A 17,274-nucleotide genomic window follows, 5' to 3' on the forward strand; every position below is an offset into this window, starting at 1 on the left:
AGCTCCCCCCACAGGCTCGGGGCTCGGGTTTTCCCTCGGGTTGCCCCGTCGGCAGCGTGATCTAGGGAGGGGGCAGCTGCTCGGTGGGGCTTCCGCTCTGGCATGTCTCTCCCGCTCTCCCGGAGACCCCCCCCGCCCAGTCGCCTGCTTCAATGGTGCCGTCGGGCCACTGCAGGGAAGGCCTATGTGGTCCATCCCGCACGACATGACTCTCCCACCCTTTGTTACTCAGGTTGAGCAGAGGCTCAAGTTGTTCAAGATCGCATCCGAGAAGCATCAGCATCTGTACCGCCTCGCAATGACTGGCTCTGGGATCGACCGCCATCTCTTCTGTCTTTATGTGGTGTCCAAGTACCTGGCCGTGGATTCCCCTTTCCTGAAGGAAGTAAGTCCCCGCTGCTAGAGCAGCAGCTCACCCAGGTTTGTTGGTTAAGCTGAGAGTAAGTCAGGGCAGCCTCGCCAGTGGGAAGTGGGTTTTTGGGCTCCGCTGTCATCACGGTATCAAATCTGAGCTGTGCTTTTAGTGCTGTGTGCCTTCAGTTCCCCCTCCTGACCTCCTCGACGCAAATGACCTCAAGCTTGGATCATAGTAAGGTGTACTCGAGTAATTAGGAAGTGATGAGCCCTTAAGTGTTTATCACTCTTGTTCTTAATAATTTTAAGGTATGGAATTTAACTTTAAATAATGCTGTGTTGAATAAGCCGCTTGAAAAATTCCTAAAAATTAGCTCCAGCGGAGCACGGCCCCCTTTCTGAATCTTAGTTCGTGTATCTGCCCCCTTTTTTCTGCTGGTGTTGGCCCCTCCGGTCCAGGTGCCCTCTCTGTGCAAGTACTGGCCCCGAGCCAGCGAGGCCTTCGGGGACCCAGACCTCCGGCGTCTGAGACAGCCCAGAGACCCAGCGAGCCTTTACAGAAGAGGACAGCGGTGGGAAAAGTGTCATCAGAGAATCTCCTTGTTCTCCTCAATAGGTTTTATCTGAGCCATGGAGATTATCGACCAGCCAGACTCCTCAGCAGCAGGTGGAGCTGTTTGATTTGGAGAGGAATCCGGAATATGTGTCCAGCGGAGGGGGCTTCGGGCCAGTAAGTGTCTGAGTGTAGATATACACGGAGCTGCATATCTGGGGACCGGACGTGCCCGTCCGCCTCCACTGCGGGGCTTCCTAGGCTCTGAGCAGCCCTCGTTACCTTGTTGGTTAACCCCCACCTACTCCGAGGAATTCTGCAGATGATTAATGCAGGTGTTTACGCTGTCTTGTCTGTAAAATGTGAGAGAGTCCCCTGTCCACATCATCTCGTTCCCCGACGTTAAGCTTAATCTTACCTGGTTCTCTAGGTCGCCGACGATGGTTATGGCGTGTCGTACATCCTCGTGGGAGAGAACCTCATCAGTTTCCATATATCTTCCAAGTTCTCCAGCCCTGAGACCGTAAGTACAAAATGAAGCCCCCTTTCCTAAAGACAGAGTATTTTTACTGTTTTCTGTTTCATTTGACAGACTTGTTCTTTCTTAATTTGATAGAAAATAGAAGTTCAACTATATGCTTTTACTCAGTCTGGACATTTTCAGACAAATGAGTTTTTAAATTCTTTCACCTCATTTTTTTTTTTTAAGATTTTATTATTTGAGAGAGAGAAAGCGAGCATGAACAGAGGGACAGAGAGGGGCAGAGGGAGAAGCAGACTCCCCGCGGAGCAGGGAGCCCAACATGGGACTCGATCCCAGGACCCTAAGATCATGACCTGAGCCGAAGATAGATGCTTAACCGACTGAGCCACCTAGGCGCCCCTCTTTAACCTAATTTTAAAGAAATGATCTTATTTGGTTGCAAACGTTTGTCTTTGCCTTTGGCGATGGTCTTAAATCTTCACATAGGAGCGCTTGTGTAATTCTCAGATTCTGATATTGGAGGGTGGACGGAGGTCAGCACGCACATGCTAAGAAGAACGCATGTAAGATGATGCAGGGCCTGCAGTGTTCTGTGGCAGTGGAAGACGTGACTTCCTTCCTAGCATGGCACCCTGAATCCTTGTTTCTATTCTGCCTTTCCACGTTGTGGGTCCCCTGAAAGCATGGCCAAGTTCACCGTTAGCAGAGAGGATTGGAATTCACTTATTCACTGTGCTTTATGTAATGCGTTGATGTTAGGGGAAGCCTTGCATCAAGACCACAGCCACATGAACTTAGAAACTGTTATTTCTTTGAACCCACAGCGTTTCTCCAGAACGGGTAACTTAGTGATTAAGCCATTCAGCCAGAGCCCAGAGAACCGGCAAAAAAGGAACTTTTGTTCTTTGAGTCACGTTCCAAGTGTAAAGGCTTGAGGCGTGGGGGTTTCCATGTCGTAACGTGTGTTTTTGTTTTTTGTCTTCACACGAAAGGACTCGCATCGCTTTGGGAAGTACCTGAAACAAGCAATGACTGACATCATCAGCTTGTTTGGGTCCAGCGCCAACTCCAGAAAGTAATTCCACTAGAGCCGCCATGAAGGAAAACGAGCTCTTCCAATGAAAAACCAAATGAAAATTAGCTGTCGATCCTGATTGTAGTTCAGGATGCAAATTTGCTCTACAAAACTCAGAAGTTTTCCTTCCATCGAGGGTTTGGTGTTTTTCTTTTTATAGAACAGCAGGTCTCCACCACGAGAAGTGTAACTACTTCCTGGCAGGTCCTGACTTTGGGAATGTTTTGATAAAGCGCTCCCCCCGCCCCGAAAGTTTTTGCATCTGCCTGTGTTGACTGAGGGACGAGAATATCCTTGAGCTCTTGAAGGGATTAGTGGGGTTGTGACTTCACACGTTGGAAACGCAAGTGGCACGTTTCCTCGGGGAGTGACCCAAGACCTGGTACTTAGGGGCATTTCCTTTTACCAGAGCTTGTTTTGTTCAGAGAGGAAAGCGGTCGAGTTTTGGAGAGGTTAACTGTTCGTAGCTGATGCATGTGTAACACACTAACGGAGACACTGTGCTTCTGGAAACAGTTTTTGTCACTGTGGGAAACTGTGTCATCAGCCGGTTTGGTAGCCTGTATTCGCCTCCCCATGTTGGAAGCGTGTAGTCCACCCCATCTTTAGTTTTACTGACCGTGCAAGTCTTCGAAACCCAGTGCCTTAAAAGCGGAAGGCCCTAAGCGAAAGGGAGACCGTGGGAAAGATTTCCTGTGTCAGGTCTTCAGGTGGAATTGTGTCTTACTCCCCTTCTCAATTTACCGAATGGGTAACCCTTAAATAAGTGTTTCCTGTGGTTTCCCTGCCCCTAGAAAGTTCCCTCCTGAGGGCAGCTGGGCTGGATTCCCGCCTCATCAGACTGCTTTCCTGGTGTCATTAAGCAACAAAAGAAAGGGTGTGTGTGTGTGTGAGAGAGGAATGGGGAGCAAGGGATGTCATGGTCAAGTGTGAGGTGTCTGGAGCAGTCACTGAAGAAGAAAGTATAAGCCGTGGCTCCGGAGCACCACTTACCCAAGCTGACAGCAAGGGAGGGCATGACATTTACCGCTGACGAATAAAGCTTGAGAAACAGGAAGAATAGCCTCAAAATGGTCAGGAGAGTGCAGCGCCAGTCAGCTCCAAGAGTGCTTTCGAGTCCCTCCTGGCGAGAGAGAACCACTCTCCTTTCCAGAGGAGATGGAGGGAGATGGAAACGGCAGGCCACGTCATCTTGGTGACGGATGAAAATGTCGCAGGTGACAGGTGCTAGGTTTAACACAGCCTGCCCTTCAGATGGGTGTGCCTTTATCTGAAAGCGTCTGACCGACCAAAAAGCAATTATGCACTGAATCGTCTTCAGTATTTAATGTAAAAATAAAGGATCACGGATCGAGAAAGACCCACTGCCTCTGGGCCATAATGACCAGCTTAGCTGTCCATTTTTAAAAACTGTGTATTTATTTTTCTGACCACTTTGTTCTGGTGGGGCTTGCCTCTGTAAGAGTTGTGCACTCCAGCAATAACCAGACCGGGCTGTTGGAGGAGATGGGCACTTGCTGCAGCACACCTGCATATTTTATGTATGTATATGTGATAATGTAAAAATCCCACCTAAACGGGCCAAAGATTTTTTTTTCTCTTAAAAGCAAGAGATGAAAACAGACAAAAAAAAAAAAAAAAACCTAAAAGGTAAACCAACAAGTACAGTAACAACCCCCGCCCCCCATTCATCCGTGGTTCATAGTCAAGGAGGTGTGGGGGAAATGGCCCACTCTGTCCCGGGCTGGCGTGGCTTCCAGTCAGAGCAGGCATCAGTCACTATCAGAGCCACCCCAACCCTGCACTGTCTCGACCACTGACCTTAGCGTTCCCATGTGAATTCCAATGTCGCACTCGTGTAGCACTCAAACACGTTTGGGCTCGTCTCTCAGGTTTAAATACTTCAAATGTAATTAATTGTTAACCAGTGCAGTTATCAATGCAATTTTATGTTTCCTAAAAGAAGGAAGAGTGGGTTTTTATTGTACATGTTGAAAGGAGGAGGGAAGAGTATTATGTATTTAATTTAATTTGGAATAAGCCATAGTCTTAAAAGAGCTGTGGTTTGAATTTGTTATCTTGGGCTGTCCATTGCATGTAAATACAAGATGCTCTTTTGGATGTAAATCTGGGAACTGTAGTATGAATGTTATCATTAATAAAACATTAATCCCAGCCTTTGTTTTTGACTCTTTTGTTATATGAATAAGGAGGTTAGAAGTCAGGGATGAAGCCCAGGCTCTGGAGACAAAGGAGAGAGACTGCAGGAGGCTTGCACAGATGGCCCGGCCTGGACAGAGTAGACATGGACAAGATTCACCAACCTGGCTGAGAAGGGCAGCTGCTGAGTTGGGCTATGGGTTTCCACTCTATGTTTATGCATTCTCTCCCTGCTCCTGTGCCTGGAACAGTGTCTGACACAGAGTAGGTACGAATGAAGTCTCTGTTAAGCAAATGCATGAATTCAGTTTTCTCAGTCTCTATTGAGCACCTACTGTGTGCTAAGCTCTGCTTGGTACAGCGGGGACAGCATCAGGCTCTGGTGGTGGTGGAGATCAAATCCAGTGGGGGGAGGACAGAGCCAGGACAACCATTCGAAGGACCCTCAAGTGTCCAAGGCAGAGGAGAGGATCACGTGTGGGCAGAGGTAGCTGGCTGAGAAAGGGGGCCGATTTGAGAGGAGGCCTGAGTCACAGGGCAGAGGCAGCTGGCTTTGGCTGATCCAGCAGGGCTGGGAGAGCATCTAGGAGTGTTGCAGAGGTCCTGGGCCTTCGAGTCTGGCTCGTTTTGTGAATCACTCAGGTGGCTGTGCACATCTGATGCATGGGAGCAGCTCTGTAAAAAGGTGTGAGTGGTACGGTCTTGCGGGTTGGTGTGCTTGCTCAGGCTACTCAAGCTAGTCAGATTTTATTTATTTTTTTAAATTTTTATTTATTTATTGATTTGAGAGAGCCAGAATGAGAGAGAGAGAGAGAGAGAGAGAGCACACATGAGAGGGGGGAGGGTCAGAGGGAGAAGCAGACTCCCCGCTGAGCAGGGAGCCCGATGCGGGGACTCGATCCCGGGACTCCAGGATCATGACCTGAGCCGAAGGCAGTCGCTTAACCAACTGAGCCACCCAGGCGCCCCAGATTTTTTTTTAATGAGGGCTCTTCAGTTTATATCAACTGCATTCTCAGCCCTGCCCTGAACTCAACTGACTTCAACTGTGATGTGATTGTTTCAGCCATAAACTCAGAGTAAGCCCATCTACGCATATGCATCTGTATGTGAGGCCCTGGAAAGGGCTGGAAGGACACACAGCTGACTTAAATGTCCCCTTTGGCAGGCAGCTCGACTGGGGATGGCACGGTCCTTAAGGGAACTTCGGCTCTATCTGTAATGTTTAAGTATTTCAGTATAGGGTTTATTATCCAATGAAAGAAAAGAATCTATCCTAGTTTTGATCAGAGAAGTCAGACTGGTCTGGGGGCCTCAGTTTCCCCATGTGAGCCTGGAGCTGAGGACCCTGAGAGCGTCCTTTCTGACCTTCCTCCCCTCAACAGCCCGCTCCCCGCCCCCTCCCGGGCCACCTTTCTCTCCGCGAGCCCCGCCCCCGCCCCCCTCCCCCAGCTCGGCCCCGCCCATCGGTGCCCCGCCCACGTGAGCTCCGCCCCTAAACGCCAACGGCCGCCGGCACGTGAGGGGCCGGCTCGCCCAGCCCGACATCCTCGCTCGGCGCTCCGGCAGCGGCAGCCGCGGCGGCCCCAGGTGTGTCCCCCGGAGGAGGCCTGACCCCGCGCCCCTCCGGCCGCCGTCGGGTCTGCCCGCGGTCCCTCGGCCCGGCCTAGGGGTCTGCAGGCGGGGAGGGGGACCGTGGGTCCCCCGGTCGGCCCCTCGGGGGGGCGGGACCCCAGACGGGGTCATCCCCTCGGGAGCGGAGGGACCCCCCCCCCCGCCCCGGTCATCCCCCCGGGCGCGGAGGGACCCCCGCCCCGGTCGGCCCCTCTGGCGCGGAGGCCCCGCTGGGGAGCCCGGGCGGGGCGGGGCCGTGCCCGCCTCACCTGGCCACGTCATTGCAGGTGCGCTCCCGGCCGGAATCCGAGTAGCGAGGGGTGCGTGGCGATGCCCGGCCCGAGGTCCCCTCAGTGGCTATGGAAGAGGTCCCTCTGCTTGGCGGGTTGTCCAGTCCCGAGGAGGAGATCGTGACAGACCTTTTCAGTGCAGAGAGTCCGTTTGTTTCTGAAAACCTTACCCTGAAAGCCCCGGTGGTGGTGAAGCACGAGGAGGACGAGTTCCACGTGTTTAAAGACGCGTATCTGAGCTCCGCGGACCCCAAGGAGCCCCTCCTGCACGCGTTCAGCCCCCCGCTTCACGTGGACTGTGAGAGTCAAGTCAAAGTGGAGCTCGTGGTGGACCACAACGACGATGAGGAGATGCTCCCGGAGTACCCGAGTCTCCCCGAGCTCAGCCCCCTGGAGGACGCCGCGCTGTCCGTGGCCCCGCAGCCGCAGGCCTACAACGTGCACTTCCTGTCCTCCCTGCTGGCCCCGCACAGGAGTCCTGCTGTCGTGCACCTGGGCGCCTGGGCCAGGGAAGGAGCCGCCCACCCCGGTGTCCGGGTGATTCCAGTAAGATCCAAGTGGGGAACGGGCGCGGGACCTCCGCCACCCCCCTCGGAAATAAGTGGGACCACTGGCCCGGGCCAAGGCTTTCCCCACAAGCATTTCCCCGGGGTCAGTAGCATCCCCGGTTGGATTCACTGGGTCCAACCGAGCATCTCCCTCTGTAAGCCCCCTGGGGGCTGGTTCAAAGTGGCCTAAGGCTGCAGAGAGCTTACAGCAGAAGAGGGAAAGAGTGGGGAGGGGTGCGGCCCCTCTTGCTATCACTCACTGGCTTTAGGAAAGAAGCCCCTTTAAGTTAGAGGCACTAGCCTCTGGGGAGAAAATGCAGCGTGATTGTTTTCATGTAATCATGGAATCAAGATGTGAGAGCTTCTCTCTGCTAATTGTTAGGGATCGTTCCTCAAGCATATGAAGTATAAATCAGTCTACATTAATTCCTGCTAATTCTCTGCTAACTACCCTCTTTTGCTGTCACCACTGGTGATTTTCTGCTTTGTTCTTGCCAAAACGAAACAAATCAATTTTTAAAGGAAACAAAGGATCCTGAAGAAATGGGTACTGGCCCCCTAAGAGCATCTAGTTTGGAAAAACTAGATTCCTCAGCCATTAAATCACTGTAGTAAGTTACAAGGGAAGCCTCTGTGGAGCACTCGGGAGTTGGTGTTGGGATGGCTGTAGCCTGACTGCATGTATCCTGAGCCATAGCTGCAGGGGCTTGGATTTCTGCCTTTCTGGTTTTCCTTCAGTGCAGTCACGGCTCCTTAGTGTTAAGGAAAGATGGGGAGGAGAGGCTGGGCCTCCACCACCCTCTCAGCTTACATAGAGGAACCCTAGAGCTCACCCAAGTCCTACAAGCCTTCACCCACGGTAGAGGTCTTCCTTGAATCTTTTTCAGATGGCTTGAAATGTCAGCCACTCCATTTTGCTTCCAGACCAAACTTGGGTTCCTGGCACCTTTTGCCTGTGAGGCCTCTAGTCCGGCTACCTTCCTGTACAAAGTGGACTCAGTGAGAATTCATCAGAACAGGAATGGAACTAGCTCATGTCAAAATCATAAATTCCCTTTTAATGTAATCCAATTTTAACAAAATGTAGGTTTGACAAAATAAAGGAGAGGCTATTTGGATGATATTTCTTTGCTTTTTAAAAAAAAATTTATTGCCTATTTCCTAGTTAACTAGTAAAATGAAAAAGATACAGCATGAACATGTTTATCATTTAAACAGAATGGGATTATTTTTTAGTAAATATTGAGGATGAATTGCTAATTTCCCTTTTCTAGAAATTCATTCCCACATTGACCTTTGTTTATATCTCTTCTGTAAAAATGGGACTTTACTGAGTATAAGTAGTTCAGATCATAGTTGCATGCGGCTGAGGAGTTGATACATTCACTGTATAAAGCACTTGTTAATTACAAGGTGGTAAATTAAATCTAAACTCTGATGGCACCTGCCTGGCAAGTTCCTCAAAGCAGAAAGCAGAAGAAAATTTAAAATTTTCTCTTTCTCTAAAATGTGAATTATCGAAATAAAGCCATAACTTGAAATACAGCTAAACCTTCCTCTTTTTAAAGATTTATACCTTTATGCCAGTCTGCTGTGCTAAGGAACCTGCCAGTAATTTTTATCTGTGTGGGTCACTGATTTCACCATTCGACATCTCCAAGTTTGCATCCACAGCCACACCTAGAAAGATTGTTATCTGTGCTGCGATTTTATATGAGGTCTTCAGAATGTTACCCTAGAATCACCGTCTTCTTGGAAAGACTCTAGGACCTACCTCCTGGCCTTTGGGGAGGCTCCCCTGTACTCTGCAATGGGCACTGTGGACAGGTGAGAGTTCAGGAGGGCGCGGCCGATGCCATCCCAATCCTCCTCACATTAGCAAATTTTGGAAAGGATCCTCACGATTTTGGAACTCTTGAATCTGATGGTAATTTTTTTAACCATTGAGTCTTTTTAGTTTTTAAATTCCGTTGGTTTTCAGTAGTACCGTTGGCATTTCGCCCTGTCTCTGGTGATCTTGCTATGTGTCCCTGAGATGGCAGATGTTGCAGAAGATGGCTTAGAGATGACACTGGCCACTCCCTGTGCCCTCACTTACCGTCCTGCCGCGCAGTCAGGAGAGTGCTATTATGTAATTATGAATTTTGTCGTAAATACATGGTCAATATTACATCTGATACGTCAGCAAGGATTGGAGCCTTCTTGAGAAACATCGAAATCAACTGGAATATTTCATACAACTTAATGAGCATGCTCTAAGAACGGTGAGAAAGGGTCAGTATCTGAGGCCATTTTAAGGAAGGCCCCCCCCAAGGCTGCCAGCCCCTGTAGAGTGGGGGGGTGCTGTTGAGCCCCTCGAGGGGCACCGGGCCAGTGGAGCATCTTCTTAGTTCCTTATGCTGTGTGTTTGAAACAGCATGAGCACCACATTGAAATCACACCTCCATACTTTGTGGGCAGATGGTTTTGGTCCTCGGGGTCCTTCCTCCCCAGCGAGGCTGATCAGAGGACTTATCACCCCTCCTTGTTGCCCCCCATAGGGAAAATGATAGTGTGGGAGAGAAGTAAAGGTAAGGGTGCTCTTTACTTAAAACATAACTTCTACAGAGAATTTTCTATAGAATGCAACTGTGAAACCCAGTGTCCACAGTGTGGTTTCTAAAATAACAATTGCTTTTTTTAGGTGGAAATAAAGGAGGCAGGTGGTACAATTACAAGTAACAATCCGGAGGAAGCAACTTTTCAGAACCCTCTTGGTCCAGAATCCTGTTGCAAGTTCCCCTCATCACAAGAAGCAGAGGACGCTGACCACTCTCACAAAAAAGACTCTAACCCAATGGTAATGATGCCAAAGGAAATGTGTCTGACATTATCTTAAATGTTTGATTCTGATCATTGCTAATTCGATAGGAATCGTTGATTTCAGTCACTGTTTTTCATTCTTGTTTTTTTTAAAGATTTTATTTATTTGACAGAGAGAGAGACACAGCGAGAGAGGGAACAGAAGCAGGGGGAGTGGGAGAGGGAGAAGCAGGCTTCCCCGTGAGCAGGGAGCCCATTGCGGGGCTCGATCCCAGGACCCTGGGATCATGACCTGAGCTGAAGGCAGACGCTTAACGACTGAGCCACGCAGGCGCCCCACTCTTCTTACTTGTTGAATCCACATTTTTGGTTGCCTCGTCTGTCAAAAGAGGGACGTGGTGAGAACCTCTCTAACGCTCTGAGATTACCATTTCCTGGGGCTTAGCAAACCAAACAAAGATTAGGACATTGCTGTCCTTGCTGAGGAGGGTGAGCACAAGTCCCCTTGGGCAGCGCAGACCCAAGGTGGGCCCAGGGCTGGGGCAGCCTGCAGAGCTGTGTGGTTTGGCAGGTGGGGCGGGTAGAGGGAGCTCTGCTTCTCTGGCTCTTTCCCTTTCCTAATAATACCAAATTCAAATACCTAATACTTCCAAATTCCTAATAATACCAAGTGACACTTGCATGACATAGTCCGTAACATGTGTGGTTCTTGTGATAATTTGACATGTTCGTACTTTCATTTAATCCTCCTGTCAATGCTGTAGGCTAGACATATTTTTATCTACATTTCATGCATGAGAAAAGAGAGATGTTACATGGTCTGCTTGTAAGTTGTGCATCTGGGACTCCAGGTCTGAGTGTGGTGAGGACTGGGAAGGAGAAGAGCCAGAGAATCATCGGGCCCCATCTGTTCTTCCAGCAAATAGTCCAAAGAACCAGAGACTGCCTTTTCCCTGGCAGCTCTTTATTCCAAGAAAGGTGGCCTAAGCTCTAAGGCACATACTTTAACTAGGAAATAACTTGAAAATGAGCTCATCACGAACTCTGGCTTAGCTATGGCATATATCAGTACCTGCCTGTCTGTCTGTGGTTCTGCTCAGGGGTGTGGGTTCTGAGAGCAGAGCTTGTCCAGGATGCCTGGACCAGGTGAGCAGGGTAGGAACTCTTCTAGTTACACCAGACTACTGAGTAGCATACACGAGGTCCTGGTGGGGGCTGGGGGAGGCACGGCAGAGCCCAGGAGAACCCACTCTTTATCCATTTTGTGCACGTGTGTGTGTGTGTGTGTGTGTGTGTGTGTGTGTGTGTGTGTGTGTGTGTGTGTGGCTATAACTTTGTCCTCTGAATACAAATAAAATTCCAACCAAACATGAATACTGGCCTCTTATCCAGTGTCGGGCTGATGTAAAGGTTTGATCCAGTGATCAGCACTTTGTTAACATAGGCTCTACAGGTGTTACTCTGCTAACATCGATCCTTTGTGCTTGTTTGGGGTTTCCTGTCTGGGAAACCCAAAGGCAACCTAAAGTCAGAAACCACAGCTTCTTTGGGTATCTGTGGTTTTACCATCGGAATTAAAAGCTACGTGTGGGCAGAAACCATGATTTTTCTTGCCTTTATATTCACGCTGCACTGCCTTGGATGGGACAGCAGCCAGCGAGGGGCTCCGTCCATCTGTGCCTTGCCTGACTTGTGTCTTTGACCGACAGACTCACCTGGCTCACTGAGGACTCATTTATGGTCAGAATGAACAAGGTGATCGGAGATTGCCAGTCAGGCCCAAGGAGACTGACATGGCTTCTTAGAACCTTCTAGTTCTTGGATTAACCTTTCTGAACTGTACTTGTAGGAAATAAAATAAATGGACATTTAAAAAAAAAGCCCACATGTAAAATAATAGTATGTGTGTGTAGCAGGATAGGATAACTCATAAAATATAAGATTATTCTAAGTATGTGATCAGCTCCAGAGATGAAGTCGGGGATGAAGTCTTCCTTACAGTTACCTGGATCTAATGGGGCTGGGGTTGGGCAGATCACCGCACTCTTCATTCATGCAGACAGTGGCGTATGAGGGTGGGGAAGGAAGCGCGGTGCCTAGTCACCCGATCCTTACCCTAAACCTCCATGGGCAGACACTGTAGAGGGAGGCGTGAGCAGGAACTCACATGCACACACTGAACATGTCTCACAAAACACTGAGGGATTTTTGCCCTGTGGTACCTCCAGAGAGCATGTTATTGTAGCGTAAGAAATCAAGAACAGATGTTTAGCTTGCCATTTTCCATTAAAACTTAAATTCTGGATTAAAGTTACTTTCTCAGATTTAAGTTGATTTAGGTTCATATTACTGGATATCTTTTAAAAATGAAACCTGATCATTATTTTTCATTTTAGGTGATATGTCAGTTGAAAGGGGGTACACAAATGCTGTGTATAGACAATTCTGGCACAAGAGAACTAAAAGCACTTCATTTGGTTCCTCAGTATCAAGACCAAAATAATTATCTACAGTCAGGTACAGAGTACAATAATAAAAAAAATTATGTCATATATGTAAGTTGGTAAGTGAATATGTTTGGCTTTGTATGTAGAGTTAGGTTATTGAATAGGCAATTTGACAAGCCTCTTAGCCCTTATGAGTGAACTAAGAATAGAAACAAAAATCTTTATAGACTAACTTACGTACATTGTATTTTTGGATATTTATCCTCTACTTGGGCTAGCTGCAGAGAGCTTGTGATCCGAACAGGCCATTGCTGTTAACCAGCAAGTGGGTGTGCCGAGAGGGGGCTGGGTTGAAACATCAGCCTTTCCCGGATTGGGTAGGGGGTTGGCGGTTCAGGTGTGGTTTAGACTATAGACATTTTAACGGAAGCATTTTCATGTAATCAGTGAGAACCATGACTATGCTTTACTCAGCATGAGTTTTGAAATATATCAAATGCTGATTTTTCTCTTCCATTCTCTCAGAAACATCTTTAGACTGGCATAATAATAATAAATGACCTATAAGTCCTTAATTATCCTCAAATTACTTACAAATGATTAAAGATAGAATAATGACATAGTTTTAGGATTGAGTTTACAAAAGTTAGACCCTAATTCTTTTTTTTTTAAAGATTTTATTTATTTATTTGAGAAAGAGAATGAGAGAGAGAGAGAGAGAGAGCATGAGAGGGGAGAGGGTCAGAGGAGAAGCCGACTCCCCGCCGAGCAGGGAGCCCGATGCGGGACTCGATCCCGGGACTCCAGGATCATGACCTGAGCCGAAGGCAGTCGCTTAACCAACTGAGCCACCCAGGCGCCCTAGACCCTAATTCTTAAAAACTAGACATCTCTATGTGGATTATATACATAATCATGTTATTCTGAATCTTGAGTTAATCAGAATATTTTAATTATCATGTTTTGCTGAACTTGCCAATGATTGATTTATTTTTGTTTTATTTTTTGTTGTTGAAGTATAATTAATCTACCACATTATATTAGTTTCATTTGTACAGCAGTGATTTGAGGTTTGTATACATTGGGAACTGATCAACATAGTAAGTCTAGTTAACCATCTGTTGCTACACAAAGTTGATACAATATTATTATTGCCAATAATTTAAATCAGTATTAAATACAGATGTCATTTCAGTGGTACTTCAGAGTTCAGGGCTAAAAGAAATATCGTAAATATTGTATCCATCCTGATAGTTTCTTTATTTAGGAACAGATAAAATGCCTTTAAGACATTTGCTTTTCTGTGATACGGAATTGGGGCTGGAGTTCTGTCTTCCAGAAGCCCTTTGTGCATACCCACCACGGATCACCTGGCTCCATTTCCTGTAAGTCAGAGCGGTATCTGATCCTCTGCACAAGCATTAGGAATTAGGAAAGAGGGCTTCTTTCCTAATTCCCTTCCTTCTGGAACATGACAAAATCCTAATGCCTTTAGGTCCACGAAAGGAAAGGGTTTATATAATGTTCTCCAAATCTACTTCCTTGTCATATATTCATAACCCCCTCACCATGTACATGTGAAATACCAGCATAAGAGAATGCATCCTGTTACCAAAGACTCAAGGTAACATCACTCAAAGGATGCGTAAACCCGGGGCAGGGAATGTGTTTAGCTGGTCGGAGATTCAAGACACTAAGACACATTTCTCCCTCTGCCTTTACTTATGATCACTGAGGTTTGCAGGGCCTCTGGTGTCTCAGGAATGTTTTCCACAGCATCCTTCGACCAAAGAAATACCGATCAATTCCAGTAGTTAAATAGTTTGGTCCAAACAGCCTAATAAGTATTTGAATCCTAGCAAGTTAGTAACTATTTGGAAAAAAGAATACAGATAAATTGAAAGTAGTTCATGTGGTGTCCAACAGATGTCGCTGTGCTTTCCTCGAACGTGCGACATATCCAGAGACTCCCTGGTGAGTTTGCTGTGGCGCCTGAAGGCACCTTGGCACAGAGCCACAGCTTGGGAACCTGGGCACTAGCAACAGTTTTGTTTCATTTTGTTTTGTTTACAGTATAGTAGACTATCCCTGGAAGCTTAAGTTAGGCAGATTTAGGACCAAGAAAAAGGGCATAATAATTAAAAAATAGTAACAATACATTGACTCAAAAGGTTTTACAGAATAAAAAAGCAAATAGGATCAAGATAAGTTTAAATGATTTGGCACATGATAAATCCATGATACATGATCATTTTTGTACTTTGCCCACGTGCAAGTAGAAAAGGAACAATATATGTTATCAATTAATTTTAATTGTCTTCCTTACAGATGTCCCTAAACCAATGACTACTTTAGTAGGAAGATTTTTGCCAGTACCAGCAAAATTAAATCTCATTACACAACAAGTGAGTCATTGTTTTAATAAAGAAAAATGCAATTGGGCACTATTTTCTCTTAAAATTTCAATTGTTGAAGTTGGGATTACTCAGGAAACATAATTTATCCTCTTTTTTTTTTTTTTTTTTCAAATCAACAGTGAAACCTTTATAAGTATTCAGTACCTCCACCGCTGTGTCAGACACTGGGGCTTGGGAGGGAATGGCATAGGTTCAAGACACAGTTCTGGGCCAGCCCTGTGGGGCTGTCTTGCTTGCCCTCTCCTACAGCCTCCGGACCCTCCTTCTGCCCCATTTGCTGAACTTGTCCTTTGTGGCCCTGCTGTCCATCCACCAGGACACACCACTCATTTGGTGTAGAACATTCCTCACCTTCCTCGGTGGAATGGAAATGCTTTTTTAGAGTTTAAAATGCTGTTATGATTGCACCATAATATGCATATACTAAATATAAGACAAATGTGTTTTTTTCCCTAAGTCTTGATATAAAATGTTACTGCCCCGGAAGAGCCTTTTGTGACTCCCTGGGGTTGACAGTCACTGTCACGGCACCTGTCTGACTCTCTGCCCAGTACTGTCATGGTCTTGCGTCTTTTGGTTTGTTCGTTTGTCTGCGTCTACCCACAGGTATGCCAGGTCCACAGGAGTAGAGATCTTGTGGGTCTAGTTTGTCTCTGTAAACTGAGACCTGGAATGAAGCCTGGCACATATAGGACAGTCACGCAGAGTGACTTTCATTCAGGAGGGCCGGCGCTGGTCTGAGCACTGGGACCACATCGGTGATGCCTCCGAACAAAAGCAGAAGGAAACATGCGACTCTGTCTCCTGCAGCTTGCATTTTAGTGTGGGAGACAGACAATACAGGCAAGTCTAGTAGATAAACTATATTGTATGCTAGGAGAGCAGAGGATGGGCACAGGGTACAGAGGTTCCGTGGGGAGGAAGGCAGGATGCCAGTCACAGTTGGCTCCATTGAGGAGGTGACAGTTAGGCAAATCTTGAGAGGGTGAGCTGTGTGACTATCACATGGAAGAACATTCCAGGCAAGCAGAACAGCACAACACAGGGTCAGCCTGCCTTCGAGACAGCAAGGAGGCCAGCAGGGAGGGGACGGAGTGAGCGAGCGGAAGGTAGCAGAAGGAAATGCAAGATGAGGAAGCACAGGGCTGGGGAAGGAGGGGGCCAGGTGGGCGCTGGGGAACCTACCCATAGCGCCAGGGGAGAGATGGCGGCTCAGACCAGGCAGGGCTCGTGGGGGGCGGGTGGGGCAGAAACGGCTTGTCCGGATCCCCTGCAGGCTGACGACATGGCTTACGACAGGCTGCATGTGGGATGCCCCAAGGTTTTCGGCCAGAGCAAGTGGAAAGATGGCGTTTCCCTCAAGAGAGCTGGGGTGGTGCACATTTTGTGAGGGAGACCAGGAGATAGTTCGCTAGTCGTTTGAGACAGCCGAGTGACGAGGGTATGCGGGCCTAGAGGTCGCTGTGAGGAAGGTCTGGGCTGGAAGGATGAAGTCACCAGGGTGTAGACGGCATTTAAGGCCTTGAGACCAGAGGAGATGGGTGAGGCAGCGGGTATAAACAGACGTTTGGTCGAGTGAGTAAATAAGTATTTCTCAAATGATCTGTTAGCCAGGAGGTGTAGAGACTACTGATCGCGCAGGAGATCCCGAGCGGTGGTCTTGGGAGCGCCTGAGGCCGGGTCTCATGGATCCTGCACACAAGCCTCCGGCCTCCTGGCTGCCTCCGCTCCCCCGGCCGGCCTTTCCCCACTGGGTCAGCCCCAGCCGGGAAGGCACACGTTGGACTTGCTCTCCTACTGCTAAGGCTGTGCCCTAGAAGTGCCCCTTTGGACCACCACCTCCTTTCTCTCTGCCTCCTCCCCACTTTTTCTTGGCTGTGTTCATCTTATCCCCAGGTTGGCTGCCCCTGACTTCTTATCCCGTGTGGACCTTGAGGCAATCCCTTCAGCCATGCACTCGCTGCTTCCTTGCCAAACTCCCAATTCTGTATAAATATTTTTAAAGGGGAGATTTTAAGTATTCTCTACACCCAACGTGGACTTGAACTCACAACCTTGAGATCAAGAGTCGCATGCTCCACTGGCTGAGCCAGCCAGGCGCCCCCAAATTCTGTATATTTTTGAAGCACTTTTCTACTCACAGTGTGGTGCATGGACTAGGAGCCTGGGCGTCATCTGGGAACTTGACAGAAATGCAGGACCTCAGGCCCTGCCCCAGACTCACTGATCCAGAGTCTGCGTTTTAGCAAGATCCCAGGTGATGTGACTGAGAAGACTGCCTGAGAGTTTACATCTTTGCTCCTATGTGGTCAGCCTTTGCTGAAGAAGGTCATGGGTTCCAGCATAAAGTGGCTCTAGATTAACTACCTATGCCGTACTGAAGCCATCTCTTTTTCTCTCTTCACTTTGGGGCTAAATAAGCAAAGGGGAAAGGAGAAATTGTACCCCGGTTTATGCGAAGGATTGCCTCAATTCTGAGAACTGTGAAATCCTTTCTCCAAAAGAATGTCAAACTTTGGACCACCACTGA

General features: G+C 48.0%; 2 protein-coding genes across 5 annotated transcripts in view; both read left to right on the top strand.

The window, feature by feature from the left end:
• Positions 1 to 4,641, top strand: part of CPT1A (carnitine palmitoyltransferase 1A) — a 50,562-nt gene extending 45,921 nt beyond the window's left edge. For both annotated transcript variants that reach the window (XM_028117840.2, XM_028117841.2), the window contains exons 16-19: positions 233 to 385; positions 971 to 1,084; positions 1,338 to 1,430; positions 2,384 to 4,641. In XM_028117840.2, the coding sequence (XP_027973641.1) occupies positions 233 to 385; positions 971 to 1,084; positions 1,338 to 1,430; positions 2,384 to 2,470 (447 nt within the window). In that variant the 3' untranslated portion in view covers positions 2,471 to 4,641. The remainder of the gene's footprint in view (positions 1 to 232; positions 386 to 970; positions 1,085 to 1,337; positions 1,431 to 2,383) is intronic.
• A 1,958-nt stretch (positions 4,642 to 6,599) lies between these two features.
• TESMIN (testis expressed metallothionein like protein) overlaps positions 6,600 to 17,274 on the top strand; it is a 38,631-nt gene continuing 27,956 nt past the window's right edge. For 2 of the 3 annotated variants that reach the window (XM_088017890.1, XM_028117919.1), the window contains exons 1-4: positions 6,600 to 7,076; positions 9,762 to 9,917; positions 12,277 to 12,397; positions 14,656 to 14,732. In XM_088017890.1, the coding sequence (XP_087874016.1) occupies positions 6,600 to 7,076; positions 9,762 to 9,917; positions 12,277 to 12,397; positions 14,656 to 14,732 (831 nt within the window). Of the gene's footprint in view, positions 7,093 to 9,759; positions 9,918 to 12,276; positions 12,398 to 14,655; positions 14,733 to 17,274 lie in introns of all 3 variants that reach the window. The other variant, XM_088017889.1, reaches the window with a different exon arrangement.

Source organism: Eumetopias jubatus, unplaced genomic scaffold (assembly GCF_037043125.1).
Source record: "Eumetopias jubatus isolate StellerSeaLion01/CBP00866 unplaced genomic scaffold, mEumJub1_p1.0 scaffold_13, whole genome shotgun sequence".
NCBI lineage: Eukaryota > Metazoa > Chordata > Mammalia > Carnivora > Otariidae > Eumetopias > Eumetopias jubatus.